General features: G+C 38.2%; 1 protein-coding gene across 10 annotated transcripts in view; it reads left to right on the forward strand.

Moving 5' to 3' along the window:
* Window positions 1–18279, forward strand: part of PIKFYVE (phosphoinositide kinase, FYVE-type zinc finger containing) — a gene marked incomplete at its 3' end in the record, with an annotated part of 77093 nt that overhangs the window by 10570 nt on the left and 48244 nt on the right. For 8 of the 10 annotated variants that reach the window (XM_081243080.1, XM_081243087.1, XM_081243085.1 and 5 more), the window contains 7 exons: window positions 5178–5385; window positions 7197–7286; window positions 12800–12938; window positions 14073–14230; window positions 15587–15698; window positions 16672–16819; window positions 17361–17528. In XM_081243080.1, the coding sequence (XP_081099206.1) occupies window positions 5178–5385; window positions 7197–7286; window positions 12800–12938; window positions 14073–14230; window positions 15587–15698; window positions 16672–16819; window positions 17361–17528 (1023 nt within the window). Of the gene's footprint in view, window positions 1–5177; window positions 5386–7196; window positions 7287–12799; window positions 12939–14072; window positions 14231–15586; window positions 15699–16671; window positions 16820–17360; window positions 17540–18279 lie in introns of those variants that run through there. The other 2 variants (XM_081243081.1, XM_081243088.1) reach the window with 2 other exon arrangements.

Here is an 18279-nt window from a genome sequence, read left to right on the forward strand (position 1 = left end):
AATTTTAGTAATATAGAGATTTAAAATTATTTGTTGAAGCAGAAAAAAACTAAACGGTGTGTGTAGTGATTAGGGAGTGGAAGTGGAAGGTGGGCAGAAGTTACCAGAAAGAGAACACCTCTTTTTTGTTAAAGTATATGTGTGTATGTGTGTGTGTGTGTGTGTGTGTGTGTGTGTGTGTATAAAATTTAAAAAATATTTATTTATTTATTTTGGCTACTCCAGGTCTTTAGTTGCAGCATGCGGGAATCTTTTAGTTGCAGCATGTGGGATCTTTAGCTATGGCATGTGAACTCTTAGTTGCGGCATGTGGGATCTAATTCCCTGACCAGGGATTGAACCCAGGCCCCCTGCATTGGCAGCGTGGAGTCTTAGCCACTGAACTACCAGGGAAGTCCGAGAACACTCTTAGTATCTCTCTCATGTTATTTGTATTATCATGTAGATCTTCCTTTTGGCCTTACTCACTTAAAAAAAAAAGATTTTTTTTTCACCTAAACTGCTTCAGAGTTCAGACCCCAGTTATCTTTCATCCAGATTATGGCTGCAGCCTTTAGAAGATTTTTTTACCTTTAGTTTTTCCCTATCTCGAATTCGTTTTTCATACTCTAGTCAGTATCCTGTTAAATGCTAATTTGATCATGTCAAATTCCCTTGCGTAAAACCCTTTCAGAGCTCTCATTACCTATAGGATAAAATCCTGTCTTGTTAATATGGTTGGTGTATGGATTCCCTAGGGCTTTCTTAACAAAATACCACAAACTGAGTGGCTTAGGACAAACAGAAATTTGTTGTCTCACAGTTCTGGAGGCCAGAACTACTGTAATAGCCCTCATTCCACAGGTCAGGAACAAATGTAGGGATTTGTCATTTGCTGAGTATGTCTATTCCAGTTATATATTCTAGAACTGAGGGATAACCACAAATGGGTTCGGGGACTCACTGAACCCACTGTAAGATGGACCGAAGCTGGAACTCTGTTGATCACCTGACCTCTGTAAGCCTCTGCTCTGACTTGAAACCATAGTAACATTTTGAGCCTCTTGGAATTAGTGTTAATTCAGCGCCAAAGTCCAGTCATCTAAAAGTTTGACTATTACCTTTTTCTCAATGCACTGTCACTCTGGTGAAAGGCTATAGGTCCTTTGGGGAAGCCTTTTAGGAAGATAAACAGTCTACATTTTTTGGCAGTGTAGTGGGGTCCTTCCTCAAGGTGACCCAGCCTCCCTTCATTCAAGGAATTCTGGGTCTGTAAATGGCTTAAGTCTGAGAATGGGTTGAGGGGTCATGACTCTTTTTGATTTAAGTTTGAGTTTTGTTCACTTGATCTAGAACTCCTTTTCTTATACAAATCCAGTAAGAATTTAGAAGACTGACCATTGACTTTCAGGAACACCATGATCAGATGTGTCATAGATCTCTGTATATGTTACACTATTCTGCTTACAGCTTTGACTCTGATATCTGTTCTAGTAACATGCCTACCTTGTCTTTGGCGATTAAGTGCCACCACTCTGCCCCTGCCAACCTGGGATCCAGTGGTCACCAGTGCATTTAGATTTCCCAGTTCAGCACCAGCAGTTCCCACTATAATGGGTGACTGCAAAGCTCTCCAGGGATGCTGGGGCTCCCCTCACAAATTTTTTTTCTCATAGTCATGGTGAAAGGTATGCCCCCTGGATCCTCCTGGGGCAAGTGAGCAGATCTTACTTGGTAAATCTGCTCTTAACAGTCTCCCTAAGGTTTTGGATACCTTCCTTTATAGCATTCCAGGGTAATTCTGGCATTGCAACTTCATTTAGTATAGGACACTTTTGGTCCATGTTTTAGCCAACCAACCAATTAACCAGACTGTCAGAGCCCCTTTGAACACCTTGAGCTATAATTAAATCCAGAATCTCTGCTTAGTGGGTCCATATCAGTAGATCCAGTTTGATCTGACTTTATGTTCTTTCCAGTATTATTCTATACCCTTGGTAGCCATTCCCACACGTATTCCCTGGGTTTCTTTTTGTCTAAATTGGAAAAATCATGTAGTTCTTTTGGAGTGTAGTGTACTTCCTCATGGGTCACACTTTATAACTCTCCTTTCAGGGGACCTGAGTCTTATTATAGGCCTAGAAGCAAAGAGGGTAGTGGGAGTGGGTCCTGAGGAGAATAAGCAGGGTCTTGCAAGGCAGCTAACTCATGGGAGGCTGTTGTGAATTTCTCAGGCAAAGCAGGGTTAATCTCAGACAGGGTTGAAATGCTACTTCTACTCGCAAAGAAGACTAAGTAGAAGTTGGCAGTTCAGTGTTCCCAGCTTCCGCAAATCTCCCCTTCCAGTTTTCAGGATCTCATTCCTTTCTAATCAATGCGCTAACTTTAATAGACACACTGTAAGGGTAAGTGATTCAGTGTGTGTTGTGGTTCAGTTACTTGCATGATGAGACTCTTGGTTTGATTTTCAGCAATCTCAGCTCTGCAGCTGTATATGGTTTCTTTCAGGAAAGACATAGACACTTTCAGGTACATTGTACAGTTCTTGAGCTGGGAATCTGAATTCCTGATGTCATTCTTTTCCCTTTTTGTCCAGTGCAATTAGGAGCAGCTAATCTCATACTCATTAGTTTGACAAAAATGTTCTAAGATGTGCAGTACATGGTAAATCAGGTCTTTGCCTCTTAGAAGTATTTGATTAGGAGTATACATAGGTGATACTTTATGTGACTCTGTTGCCCCATCACACCGTGGACTATCAGCATTCTCTTTACTACTGGGAATAGAGTCCTTATTGCCTTTAAATCTAATTAGAGAACCAATTCCAGAAACCCAAAAACCAATTCAGAAAATTCAACCTTAAGATTTTGTTGCTCTAGAACTTCTCTTGGTACCAAAATTTGTATTAGGGTTCTCCAGAGAAACAGAACTAATAGGGTATTTACGCCCTTCCCCACCCCCACCCCCCCAGCACACACACATTTATATAGAAAGAAAGATTTATTTTAAGGAATTGGCTCAAGTGGTTAAGGGAGCTGGCAGGTCTGAAATTCTTAGGATAGGCCAGCGGGCTGGAAACTCAAGCAGAATTTCTGTCTTAAAGACTCGAGACAAGGCTTCCCTGGGGCGCAGTGGTTAAGAATCCGCCTGCCAATTCAGGGGACACGGGTTTGATCCCTGGTCCGGGAAGGTCCCACATGCCATGGAGCAACTAAGCCCGTGCGCCACAACTACTGAGCCTATGCTCTAGAGCCTGCGAGCCACAACTACTGAAGCCTGCGCGCCTAGAGCCCGTGCTCCGCAACAAGAGAAGCCACTGCAACGAGAAGCCCGCGCGCTGCAACGAAGAGTAGCCCCCTCTCGCAGCAACTAGAGAAAGCCCGCGCGCAGTGAAGACCCAACGCAGCCAAAAATAAATAAATAAATAAGACTTGAGACAGAATTTTTTTCTTTTTTTAAGAATCCTCAGTCTTTGATCATAAGGCCTTCAAATGATTGGATGAGATCCATCCATATTATGGAGGGTAATCTGGTTAAAGTCAACAGATGGTAAATATTAATCATATCTTAAAAAAAAAACCTTCACAGTAACAACTAGACTATTGTTGGACCAAATAATCAGTCTTGCCAAGTTGACACATAAAATTAACCATTGCAGATGGGACAATGAATTCTGGACACAATTATATATCCAGGCTGCGAATAAATATCTAGAATACTTAGGCACATAGAAACAGATCAATGAATGTTAAGTTATAGCGGTGTAGCAGTGCTATCTCTGTATCTGCCATGCAACTTTCTGATTATATGTGTCTCTTGTCCCCAGTGGACTGAGTTCTTTGATGGCAGGGCTGTGTCTCATCAACCTTTTTACCACATCCTTTAATTTAGGCATGCGTTCAGTAGGCCCTTGCTGGTGAGGATTCTTCAGGAAATGAAAACTTTTCTGGTCTGGGTTGGCTCCCTTTATTGATCTGATCATTTTCATTCTAAGAGCTGAACGCTGAAGGGAGATTTCCTTTACAGTGTAAGAACCAAGCCTTTGTTATGGCAACTTAAGGACCTTTCTGCAGGAAGTAATTTCATCTCCTTACTACAGTTCTGCTTTGATCAGCCGGTGGTAGTATGTCCTAGCATTCTCATTTATCCTGGACTGGAATTCAATTTTTTTTGGGGGGCTCTTGATTGGAGATATCGTTCTTTAGATTCATCTGTTGAATCATGGTGTTAGAAATGAGTAACACAACAAGTGATATTTAATTTTGCTTAAAATACATGCATAATTTAATAAAGCTGAGTACTATGTAATAGTTGTCTTAAAATGAAAAATAAAAGATCCTTTATTGTACTTGGTAGTAATTATGGTAAAAACATAGTACAGTTGACTTTCAGAAGTCTTTTGTTCATGTCACTTCAGTTCTCTAATGTTAATGGTAAAAAGAATTAAGGTAGAATTGTTACGTAACATGTTATTAGTAAAGTTTAATTACCATGCCTCCTTTTTTAGTACACTAAATTGCTATAGAATCACACAAAAAATTGTTACAGAAAAAGAGGGTAGAAATGAAAACTTACATTTGGGCAGGACTGCATCCTGAAAAAAAATGCATTTAAAATTATTAAATAGCCTTATTGTTTGTCTTCCCAAGAATATTTCATTTCCACCCTTACTTTCACTATAAGAATTTCCTTTATACTTCCCCCCCCTATATTTCATATTGCTTGTAAGCCAATTTTGTTAGTTTGTTTTTAAAACTTTGCCCCCTTGTGGAGGCCACTCTTCATGGCTTCATATAGATAGCTAAATAACATTTTCCTCCTTACTTGTTATTTAGGGAAAAAGTGTTACTTCTATTTGTGTTGGTTTATGTACTCAATTAAAAAATTTTTTTTTCTTGAACCTCCTGTCTCTGATAGATCCCCTACTTCACTTTAGAACCTTGAAGAATATTCTTTTAGCAGAGTTTTCTAGTACCTTGAGTCTTATTTTCTTGTTATAAATATTTGAGGTAATTTGGATACCTGGATGGATTTTGCATAATGATGGTTTTTAAAATAGATAACAGAGCTAACAAAGTTACTTCACTTTTAAAAGATGTCTTTTTTGGTAGTCTTTACTTGAGGATGGTTCCTGTTATTAGATTAACTAGTAACCCAAGGGTTATCTTTTACTTAATTTTCTTTTTTTTTCCTCCTAGGGGACCTCCGAGCCTGTACATACTGTAGAAAAATAGCCTTAAGTTATGCTCATTCCACAGACAGTAATTCCATTGGTGAAGACTTGAACGCTCTTTCAGATTCTGCTTCCTCTGTGTCTGTCCTTGATCCGAGTGAACCCCGAACACCTGTAGGGAGTAGAAAAGCCAGCCGCAACATATTTTTAGAGGATGATTTTGCCTGGCAAAGGTACTGTCACTTACATGTAATTTTATTTATATTTGATAAATACTGATAGTCTTGTGACCTAAGGGTGCTTTAAGTTAACATTTAACCTCTTTGAATTGTTTGCTGAAAATACACCTTTTTCTCCTTTTTTCTCAGCTTGCCTTAGGAAGGCTCACAGAAGATGTTTATGGATAGTGATAATGTTGACTAATTAGAATGTTAGCTCCACAAGAGGAGGAGAGACTTTTTCTTGTTTGCTCTTCTACACCTGGCACCAAGAACAGTGTATGGCCTATATATGATCCTGATAATATTTGTTGAATAAACAACAGAAGTTATTTCCATTAGTAATTTCTAATGTAGCCTTCTTTGAGAAGGAGGATGCTCATAAGATTTGTGTTCATAATATTTGCAAATGAAATTAGATTTTTTCCCTTCCTGAGGAACATTTCATCTTTTTTCATATGTCTAAATATGCTACACTGTCTGGTTGTGGAGGATGTTACTCTTTCTTTACCTGGAACTGTTTGAATTAGAATCCTAGATTCATCAGCTTCTGGTTGTTTTTCGTTAGCTAAATAATTTTCCCATGCGTCATACCAAATATGGCCATGTCAGAGTGCTTGAAATTTTAACTAGCATCTTTCTGTTATTTTCTCAGTTACCTCTTAATGGAGTGAGGAATTAATAGGTAACCAATGAATTTAGACAAAAGTAAAAAATGAATGAATTATACCTACATTCAACATGTATGAATCTCGGAGATTTAATGTGGAGGAGAAAAGAAAGTCACATATGATATAGCCAGTGATTATTTATAGAAAGTTCAAAAATATACAAATGAATACACTATCTAGGGATACAAACATGGTAAACTTATAAAGAAAAGGAGGAGAATGATAAATATAAAATTTACAACTGTAGTTTCATTGAGGGCAGGGAAGGGAATGGGATTGGGTCAGGGGAACAAGCACTTCAAAGTCGGTGGTAATGTTCTTTTTCTTAAATTGCTCCATGGGTGCATTGGTGTTTGTGGCATCATGATTCTTTATACCTTACATATATTTTATAAGTTTTAAAGATTGACTCTGCATTTAATGAACAAGAAAGAAAGGAGAGGGATTCTTCATTGCTTACTTCAGTAAGCAATGCCATGTGGATGCCTGGCCCTGTTGTGTGAGCCCAGAATTGGCAAGTGTGATTTAATAAAACAAACCAGGGTTGAAAGCTTCCTGGGAGATGCCGGATAGATGTCAAAGGCAGAATAACTTTAGGTTCTGTGCTAATAGTTTAATGTTCATTCTCTTTTAGCCATCATTTCTCTGTGGTAGGCACTACTTTCTCCTTTTGACAGATGTGGGTGCTGAAGTTCAGCGAGATTAAGTAACGTGCCCAAGGTCACACAACTAGTAAGAGGTAGAGCCTGCACTTCGACCTAGGTTTGTGTGACTGCAGTGCCATTCCACCTAGTTATGGGGACTGAGAATAAAATATTTGAACTCAGGATTCCGGCCCCCCTCAGAGCACTTCAATTTTGTATATGTGATGTGAGAAGGAGTTCTACAAGTCACTCATCCAGCCAATTTTATTATTTTATTGACACCCATTATACTTAATAAACTCTCTTTATTGCTCGCTCTTTTGGTATTTGATATCCTTAAGACAAAACCCATCCTATTTCCACTTCAACTAAAAGAAGAAAAACAAAAATGACCCATAAGCTCATTATTGCAGAAAAACAACCTGCTTTTAAATGATAAGCATTTTATTGAAATTGGATTTGCCTATAACTCTCTTAAATCATCTCAGTATTTTCTTAATTTTCTTTATAGTTTGATTCATCCAGACTCCTCAAATACTGCTCTTTCAACAAGACTTGTATCTGTTCAAGAGGACGCTGGGAAATCTCCTGCTCGAAATAGGTAAACTGCCAAATGAAAACACTGTTCTGTGTCTGGTTTTTCTTTCTTTTTTCTTTTTTTAAATAAATTTATTTATTTATTTATTTATTTATTTATTTATTTATGTATGTATTTTTGGCTGCATTAGGTCTTCATTGCTGCGTGCAGGCTTTCTCTAGTTGCGGCGAGCGGGGGCTACTTTTCGTTGCAGTGTACGGGCTTCTCATTGTGGTGGTTTCTCTTGTCGCGGAGCCGGGGCTCTAGGCACGTGGGCTTCAGTGATTGCGGCTCGCGGACCCTGGAGCACAGGCTCAGTAGTTGTGGCGCACGGGCTTAGCTGCACCGCGGCATGTGGGATCCTCCCGGACCAGGGCTCGAACCCGTGTCTCCTGCTTTGGCAGGTGGGTTCCCAACCACTGTGCCATCAAGGAAGTCCCTGGTTTTTCTTTTTTATAGTAATGAGTAGAACAGACATAAAATGGAGGGGATCGATTGTTACACACTTTCTTAGCTCTAAAAGCTGAGCTAAACTGTCGTTTCCTTTTTGCTAGTTAGCTGTCACTTGCATTCTCTCAGTGGCCGTTTTCTACTCTTCTCTATTGGCTTCAGATCTCGGAACCTTCATTCCTTCTTTCTTCACGTTTAACAGGTGACCTTTCTTTCAGTTACACAGCAAAGAGGGGAGATAACACGAGGATGTCCTCAACTCTTAACATCACTTACCAACTTGATCACAGTTGCAGCTCATCCTTTTTCTCTTGACTTCTGGTTCTCCACTTGTGTTCTGGTTCTCATCCCTTACTAGTTTTTTTTTTTTTTTTTTTTTTTTTTTTGCTGTACGCGGGCCTCTCACTGCTGTGGCCTCTCCCGTTGCGGAGCACAGGCTCCGGACACACAGGCTCCGCGGCCATGGCTCGCGGGCCCAGCCGCTGCGCGGCATGTGGGATCTTCCGGGATAGGGGCACGAACCCGTGTCCCCTGCATCGGGAGGCGGACTCTCAACCACTGCGCCACCAGGGAAGCCCGCCTTACTAGTTTTTATTAGTTACGCTATTCGTGTTCCTTATCTTTCACTTCTCTCTGCTGACTCCTTACTGTCTGCATTTAAACAAACTCATGTCTTACCTATGAAGAACAAACAAACAAACAAACAAAACCCCTCCTTTGTGTTTTACCTCTAGTTGTCTGTAGTCTCAATTTATTTTCTTAGCCAAATTCCTTGAAGTGATAGCCCATAACTGTTCTATACCTGCACACTTCCTTCTCCTTTTCAACTTAATAGAGTGTTACTAACATCTACACCTCCCTGCCAAAAATACTGTCATTACAAAGTCAATTGGTAAGTGGTTATAAACCTGAAGAACTAGATATCTGACTCACCATGGTTTAACATACTTTCAATTTATTCTTTCAACAAGTAATTAATAAGTACCTATGAACTAGGTGCTTGTATAACAGTGAATCAAATAAACAAAAATTTAAAGCTTATGAAAGCATAAGGAATAGGGGAGGAGGTTGGAATTTTGGTGGTTTTTTTTTTAGATTTTTTTTTGATGTGGACCATTTTTAAAGTCTTTGAACTTGTTACAATATTGCTTCTGTTTTATGTTTCCGAGTTTTGGTGGCGAGGTGTGTGGGATCTTAGCTCCTCAACCAGGGGTCAACCTCACCCCCCCGCTTCCCCTGCCCGCTCCACCCCCCGCCCCGGCATTGGAAGGTGACATCTTAACCACTGGACCACCAGGGAAGTCCCAAGGTTGGAATTTTGAATAGTGTGGTCAGTGAAGACCTCACAGAGATGGTGATGTTTAAGCAAAGACTTGAGGAAGTGAGGGAGTAAGTCATGTGGAAATTTTGTAGAAGAATTTACCAAACAAACGGGGAATCACTAATTCCTGAGAGGGAACATGCCTGGCAGGGAATAACAAAGAGTCCTGTGTGCCAGGAGTAGAACCTTCTCACAATTCATTGTAAGGACTTTGTCATTTAATGAGTGAGATGGGAAGCCGTTGGTGAGTTTCATTTTTTACTTATTTTGAAAATATTTTATACTTGCAAAAAAGTTGCAAGTAATAGAGTTAAATAAGTTTTCATATATTCTTCATTAAGGTTCACTAATTTACATTTTGCCCATTTGCTTTGTTACTTTTTTTTCTAGACTATTTGAGAGTAAGTTGCAGACATCATCATCCTTTACTTAAAAAAAAATTTATAAACGTCACTTTGTAGAGCAGTTTTAGGTTCACAACAGGATTGACCGGAAAGTACAGAGTTCCCATATCCCCCTGCTCCCCACAGCCTACCTCACTATAACCATCTCACACTAGAGAGGCATGTTGTTAACGCTGACGAACCTACAATGACACAGCATTATCACCCAAGTCTGTAGCTTACGTTAGGGTTCACTCTTGGTGTTGTACGTTTTGTGGGTTTAAACAAATATATAATGACATATATTCACCATTATAGGAAAGTACAGAATAGTTTCAGTGTTTTAAAAATCCTCTGTGCTCCGCTTATTATTGATCCCTCCCTCCCTGCCTCAACCCATGGCAACCACTGATCTTTTTACTGTCTTCATAGTTTTGCCTTTTCCAGAATGTTATATAGTTGGAGTCATACAGTATATAATCTTATCAGATTGATTCCTTTCACTTAGTAATATGCATTTTAGTTTCTTTCTTGTGTTTTTATGGCTCGATAACTCATTTCTTATTAGCATTGAAGAATATTCCATTGTCTGGAAGTACCACAGTTATATTTATCCACTCACCTACTGAGATATCAAATAGTTGGATGTATACATCTAGAGTTCAGGAGAGAGGTACAAGTCGGAGATATAAACTTGGGTGTTGTTTTCATGTGGATGGTATTTAAAACCATGAACCTGTGTGGAGATCATCAAAAGAGTGAGTGTGGAAAGTGAGGAAGTAAGGACCAGGGACTGAGACTGGGGAAATGAAGAGAAACCAGAAAAGGAGACTGAGAAGGAGAGACTAGTGATAAGGTGAAAGGGAGTCAGGAGAGTGTGTTGTCTTAGTAGCCAAGTGAAGAAAGTATTGTATTTCAGGGAAGAGGGAGTTATCCTGCTGATACATCAGATGAGATGAGGAGTAAAAACTGATTATGGGATTTAACAATAACATTGGTATAGGCAATTTCAGTGGGTTGTTCGGGGTTCTGGCGAGAGTGGAAGAAGAATTGGAGACGAGTTTTGTTATACTGAAACAGGGGAATGCACTAGAAGAATGTGAAGTCAAGGCAGTTTTTTAAAAGATGGGACAAATTCCAAGATTCCTGTTGGCACATATACAAATGTAGAGATAACTGTGCTAGTTTACAGTATATCTCTGTGTGTTTTGAATTAGTGCTAATATTGATATATGTCTTTAGGAAAGATGTAATTTAGTCAGTGAGTACTGTCTCTAAATAAAATTTTAGCTAGTATTCTTACCACTAAGCTACTTATTTGAATATTTGACAACAAAATTGACTAATTTTTTTTTACTTTCGTTGCCACTATATCAGAATATGTGTAGGGATGATGGACTTTTAGAGAAGAAGAATGCATGGATAAAGCACATATTGGACAAGAGACTTTAATTGGTTGAATAAGACATAGTGGCAACTTTTCACTAAAAGAATATGCCAAGTCATGAAGAAGAAAAAAAAAGAGGAAAGAAACCCCATGAAGAACTGATTATTTAAAAAATCTTGTTTATAGGTTATATTTATTTGATATCAGGGTTTCTTATTAAGAATGATTTTTTGCCTAAACCTGTTACAGACCTGTGAATAATTTCTTAAATTATTTTATGAGTATCTTTATGCTAGGAGAACATTCAATTGAGACCTGGTTTGAATGTCAGTCCTGTTATTTATTAGCTGAGTTAGACAAATTCCTTAATCTCTGACTCTTGATTTCTTTATCTGTAGAATGGATCTAGTTGTACCTATTCAGTAGGATTCTGTGAGACCAAATGACGGAAAATACATCCTGAGAGGGACTTGAACACATTGTAGATGCTTCTGCCTTTTATCCTTTATATAGAAGCTAAAATTGGGTTTCATTTTTTCTGTGTAGAAGCTAACTAAATTTCTAGTTAAAATTTATGAGTAAAAGCTTGCTTGCTGCTATTGATATTTCATTTGCAAGTCACTTATCTGGTAACTTACTGATATTACACTTACCTAATGACTGACTGTAAACTTTAGAAGTACAATTTTTTCCTGTGTTAAAAAAAAAAAAAGGATATTTTGTAAGTACTTATATACCAAGAGAGGAAATAAATTTTCACTACCTTTTCTATTGATCAAATTCAAAATATAATAATAATTGAGGACAATATTTTTAACATAGGTCTACTAATGAGAAGAAAGGAATTCTTTTTCGTGGGATGATTTTGCTGAGTTGGGGTTCAAAATTAGTGTGTTTCTTGTCATCAGAATATTATAGATGTTCGACTAAAAAAAAACTCGTTAGTTCAGTGGTTATGCAAAAACTTTTTGGATTGTGGGCCATAATTTCCCATGCCTGACCTGCAAGATTTTTTCTGCATTTAGACTGATGCTTTGTATTCGTCAATTAAAAAAAAAGAAAACACCCTAATTTTCAGCATTTTAAGAAGAGTTTGTATTTATTTCCTTTGAGATATTACTGCTGTATGAACTACATCTATAATTTTTTTCTGTAGTCTTTTCATAATGACTTTTTTAAAAGCATCTTTATTGGGATATAATTGCTTTACAATGGTGTGTTAGTTTCTGCTTTATAACAAAGTGCATCAGCTGTACATATACATATATCCCCATGTCTCCTCCCTCTTGCGTCTCCCTCCCACCCTCCTTATCCCACCCCTCTAGGTGGTCACAAAGCACTGAGCTGATCTCCCTGTGCTATGCAGCTCCTTCCCACTAGCTATCTATTTACATTTGGTAGTGTATATATGTCCATGCCACTCTCTCCCTTTGTCCCAGCTTACCCTTCCCCCTCCTCGTGTCCTCAAGTCCATCCTCTATGTCTGTGTCTTTATTCCTGTCCTGCCCCTAGGTTCTTCAGAACCTTTTTTTTTTTTTTAAGATTCCATATATATGTGTTAGCATCTGGTATTTGTTTTTCTCTTTCTGACTTACTTCACTCCGTATGACAGACTCTAGGTCCATCCACCTCACTACAAATAACTCAATTTCGTTTCTTTTTATGGCTGAATAATATTCCATTGTATATATGTGTCACGTCTTCTTTATCCATTCATCTGTCGATGGACACTTAGGTCCATAATGACTTTCTTTTAAACTTAATTTGAAGTAATGACAGACTAACATAGAAGTTGGAAATAATAGTGCAGAGAATTTCTGGATACTATTGTCCCAGCTTCCCCAATGATAGTATCATACATAACCATCATAACTACTTTTAAAAGTGCCCTTAACATTGGCAAGTAACCATTTATTTAAAAATGAACTTTCATTGTAATCCTGTTTATTTATGAAGAACTTACAACTGTGTTTTAACTTTCAGTTTTTATTTCCAGATCAGCCAGCATTACTAATCTGTCACTGGATCGATCTGGGTCTCCCATGGTACCATCATATGAGACATCTGTCAGTCCCCAGGCTAACCGAACATATGTTAGGACAGAGACCACTGAGGATGAACGCAAAATTCTTCTGGTACCGGTCTAGTATCTTTGACCCATTGCAACTTTTGAGTATAGAGAATGTTTATCTCACTAATTTTTTTAAAAAGACAAATACAAATGAAATAGCCAGTCATCATATAAATTAAATAGAGGAAATAATTTGATTTTTTATTAGGATGACCTGAAATTGGTCAAGCACTCCGTGCTCATATGCTACATTAATATTTCCTTGACTGCTTTCATCTGGCAGAATCAGAATTCAGATGCCTACATAATACTAGAGCTTAACTTTGAGTTAGGTCCCAGATCGCTGTTTAAACTTTGGAACATGTTTCTTATACACATGGAATACTTTTCATACATTTAATATTATATGTTTAAGTAGGTAGTAATCAGTTGTTTATTGAATTTATCTTTGTAAAATACTGTGTTCAGTCATAAGAGTGACTCAAAGAAATGGAAGATATGGCTTCTGTCCTCAGGTTTATAATTCAGAAGGTATAGAGATGAGAATAAGCATGGCATTTTTTGTGGACTGAAGTGAGGTCTATTAATTGGGAGATGTTGGGAGGGATATTTAGTTCAATTCTGTGGGCAATGAGAATGGAAAGTTATTTGGGGCTACTTGGTGGAAGGTGGTGAATTCAGTCTCTATAAGTTTTAGATTTGAACCTGTAGGTGCTGAACAGTGTTGAGGTTTTTTTGAGCAGGGAGTAGTTCCCTGATGGCCTTTCTCTAGGAAATTCACCTGGCAGTTGGGTATATGTGAGAATGGTAAGAATCTGGTGGGATAAAAGCTACAGAAAGTTACTTTAGATTAATGTGATTCACTGTTCCCGCCTTCTCTTTTGTTCTGTCTCCAAAGAGGGGTGTGACATTCTGTGTTTAGATAATCAGGAGACTGATAGTATGTGCCATTGACTGAAAAAAAATTATTTGGGATAGTTTTTTTTTCTCAAGAGAAAAAGTTGTGTTTGCAATTAGATGAGCTGAGTTCAAGCTGTTCCCCATGCATGTGTCATTTCTATTAAAGCATGTAACTTAGCTATGACAAAAAAATCTGAATTGAGTTTCCTTTTATGCATCTAAAAATCACAAGAAGCAGTCTGAAAAGGTATATAGCATCCTTCTCAGGAGTAATTACTTCCTCATAATGTGATTTCAGGACAGTGTTCAGTTAAAAGACCTGTGGAAAAAAATCTGCCATCACAGTAGCGGAATGGAGTTTCAGGATCACCGCTACTGGCTGAGAACTCATCCCAACTGCATTGTAGGAAAGGAGTTAGTCAACTGGTTAATCCGAAATGGACACATTACTACGAGGTAATGGAGCTTAAGAAAGACTTTTTGATATTATTTATGAATTTATTTTTAATGACATATCATGTAGATATAAAGGGAGCAAATTTCTTTGTGAGTGGGATGCTGCTTGTTTTCTGCATTTGGTGTTTGGGGTGCTAATTCTCAACCCTCCTCCCTTCTGAGTTGTAATGAGTAGAGAATAGATGCGAGGAGCCAAATGGGGTCACAGTTCACCTTATTTATTAAAAGCAGAAATGTGCAGTTAATTCCCAAAGCCCAGAGCTCTCTAGTTAAGCGGGATTGGGATTGGGGAATGCAGCTAGATCCTAAGGCCACAGTAGATTCTCCTGCTACTGCTCCCTTATCTGAACTTTCAACCTGTCTTGAGAATTGGGTCCATTAACCACACCCGGAGTGTCCTAGCCTGCCTCACAAATCATTTGTGAGAAAGAGACAGACAGGTCTTGTTGCCTTTCAGGGTAATGCATCACCTGGCTTTTCTGCTTGCTTAGAAGAAACAAGTATGTAGGAAGAGAAGAAACAGCAGTGAAGCCCTGGGTTCCAGTTTGGGTTGTATCTCTTTCTAGTTTTGTGCCCTTCGTCAAGTTATTCAATCTCTTAGAGACTTGACCTCTCAGCTCTAATATGAGGACAATATGTGATCCTATGAAGAAGCTGTGAGAATGAAATAATATGGGCTAATGTGTTTGGTACATTGCCATATAAATGTAACGTGTTGGGCCTCCCTGGTGGCGCAGTGGTTGAGAGTCCGCCTGCCGATGCAGGGGATACGGGTTCGTGCCCCGGTCTGGGAGGATCCCATATGCCGCGGAGCGGCTGGGCCCGTGAGCCATGGCCGCTGGGCCTGCGCATCCGGAGCCTGTGCTCCGCAACGGGAGAGGCCACAACAGTGAGAGGCCCGCATACCGCAAAAAGAAAAAAAAAAAAAAATGTAACGTGTTAATAAGTGTCTATTTCATGTATATATATAGATATACATTTTATATCTATATTTATAATATTTGGTATTGTCTTCTCATCAAAGACTGTAAGCTCCTTGAGGACAGGAGCCATGCTATTCTCAACACTTTTTACTCCTAGTAAGTACAGGGGTATGCATGCACTGAGTACTTGTAAATGTTTGTGTAATTGAAATTAGGTTTTCTTGGGACTGGTTCTCTTTTACTATGGTACATGGGAAGATCTTTTAATTTAGCTTCAAGTCTCTCTTGTTTTATCCCTCACCTATCCAAGGACCATTTGAAATTCCAACTCTGATTAGAATGGAAAAAAAATTCGGTTTGTGTCTCATCTTGTACTTGTAAAATTATTCTGACTGACTTTTAAAAGTTTTCTTTTTTCTTGGTCTTGATTCAGGGCACAAGCTATAGCAATTGGACAGGCAATGGTGGATGGACGTTGGCTGGATTGTGTCAGTCATCACGACCAGCTCTTCAGGGATGAGTATGCGCTGTACAGACCGCTGCAGGTAGTGTTCAGTGGTACCGCTAATGAGAGTATAGTGAGCTTTGTTGCCAAGTCTTCTTCATCAGTGGGAATAAAAACTAGTTGAATTACCCAAAGATACACTTTTCTAACGTGTTTTCCCTGCTATTTGAGGAAAGTTAAACATTTTTACTTGATAGGTAGTGGTGATTAAAAAACCCATTGGAATCAAACACTGTTCAGTTGGTGTGGCTTCTCTTTAAGCTTGGCTTTGTGATATTGTAGTTGCTTGTCATTTATCTTCAGTGGTTTTCAGTTTTACTGTGTCTGTATTTTTAGGACTAAGAGGGAGTATATATAGTAAAACAATTGAAAAAACTTAATGGTACCATTGCAATAGATTTTGACTCTATAGCAGTATTCAACTGTACAGTAATGGTAAAACGGTGAATATTCTCTTTTCTGTTTTGTTTTTATTTTACTTTAATTAGGAAATTGGAAATTACTTAAAGATAGAACTTTTAAAAAAGGTATACTTTCACTTTTGGTTTATGTTAATTTGATATAAATAATATTCAGTAACACCTTTGTGAACTAAAATTGAAAAATCAATGGTTAGGAAGGACAAATGACCCAGAACACTAGTGTGGTGTTATGTGTTAAAATCTAACAGTTGTTTTCCAGGATGTTGGCACAGGGTTAGGATAAATTCTAAGCTGTCTTTACTCTCAGGAATAAAAGATGAAATGAAACACTATAAAATCTGTATATTATGTTTTGTTCATAATATGCTGCCTTTAAGCTTACTGATTCATAAATATTATAATTGTAAGGGTGGAGTTGCCAGCATGATGCTGGTTTACAACTTAGCTTCTATTAATTTGCTTATTTTTACATAAATTTATTTAGTGGTTAGCCTTGTACAAATATTGGGCTAGAATTTGTTTGTAGTGTGACAGCCTCAACATTGTTGCCATTGAGGGTCAATTGCTTGGATCTTGTCTTGACCCTTTCAGAGTACAGAATTTTCCGAGACCCCTTCTCCGGACAGTGACTCAGTGAACTCTGTGGAAGGACACTCTGAGCCATCCTGGTTTAAAGACATAAAGTTTGATGACAGCGACACAGAGCAGATAGCTGAAGAAGGTGACGATAATTTGACCAGTGAGTTTCACTTTCTGACATTTTAGTTTTTATGAATCATTACTGTGTATGTATGATAAAATGAGTGTTTTGTTTATGTAGTTGAAGCAGTCCTACTTTTAAGATTTATGGCTCCAACTAAATGTAACAACATCTGATAGCAATCCTTGTCCTAGATACAGTATTTTCTTAAGAAACCAACTTGTTAGGCTACTGGTGTTTTCAGATTTCGCTGTAGTCTTTAGTTTGCAGCAGCTTAAAAATAACTCTGAGCTAATATTGCAGTAGACAACTTTCTCACCTCTTCACTATGATATCAGACCTTCTCTCTGCAGAACCTCCAACATATTTCTTCATTTTAAACATTCATTTTCTATTTAACTTGCTCAAATTTTATTAAGTCTACACAGAAGTACATGAAAATACTGTATCCATTTTGGTATTGCACATTGGGCTTGTATATTAAAAAAACCATTTTTCTCCTTTCCTCCAATACCCTGATGAAACCCATTTTTACTCCCCTCCTCTCCCTATATTTCTTTCCCCTCCCCAACACTAAAAGATTCTGCCAGTCCTAGCAAGCGCACATCAGTAAGCAGTTTCCAGTCCACAGTGGACAGTGACTCAGCCGCTTCTATCAGCCTGAACGTGGAGCTGGACAACGTGAACTTCCATATCAAGAAGCCCTCCAAGTACCCACATGTGCCCCCTCACCCTGCTGACCAAAAAGGTAGGAGGTAGTCACCATCTGCAATCCAAACACAGGCTGGAGAGATCTCAAGCCAGCTTGGCCTTCTGGCTTCCTCTGAGCCCTATGGCTGAGGGGATTTGGTGTGGGTTTTGGTCCACCCCTTCTCATTTTCCCCACACCTCTTCCCCCACATGTTTTTTTTTTTTTTTTTTGGTTGGTTCTGGTTCCTTTTATTTCTTGTTTTCTACCTCATTACCACCACACCCAGTTTAAAGCTTGTAGTCTTTAAAAGGAACTACATCTGACTGCTTTTCCCTTAGCATAATGTGCAACTTCCAAGGTGGCATTTCTTTGCATTTATAACATGGATGTTCTGCTCTATTCATTTCTCTTTCTTCATTTAATATTTTAAAGCTTATTTGCTTATGCTATTATCCAGTAGCATAGTATTCCACTAAACCTTTCCAGATGCTTGAACTAGATTGGTGAAAAACATTCACACATTCCAAAACATCTTTCTACTCTAATTTAAAATGCTTATTGTGCATATGCTATATTTATAAAAAAGGTTTCTTCTTTAATACAAAACAAATTCATTCTTTTAGCTGTCTTATTTGAGGCTTTAGTCTACTGAAGAATAATAATTCAAAAGACATTCGGTATAAAAGGAAAAATAAGGTAAACCATTACTAAAACTAACATAGCAGTACATAGAAATGAAATGCTTTCCTTAAAAATGGATGATGATGTTTACTTTGTTGGATATAATTAAAAGGCAATTAAAATTTTA

Source organism: Mesoplodon bidens (genome assembly GCF_964165515.1).
Source record: "Mesoplodon bidens genome assembly, chromosome: 8".
NCBI classification, from domain to species: Eukaryota; Metazoa; Chordata; class Mammalia; order Artiodactyla; family Ziphiidae; genus Mesoplodon; species Mesoplodon bidens.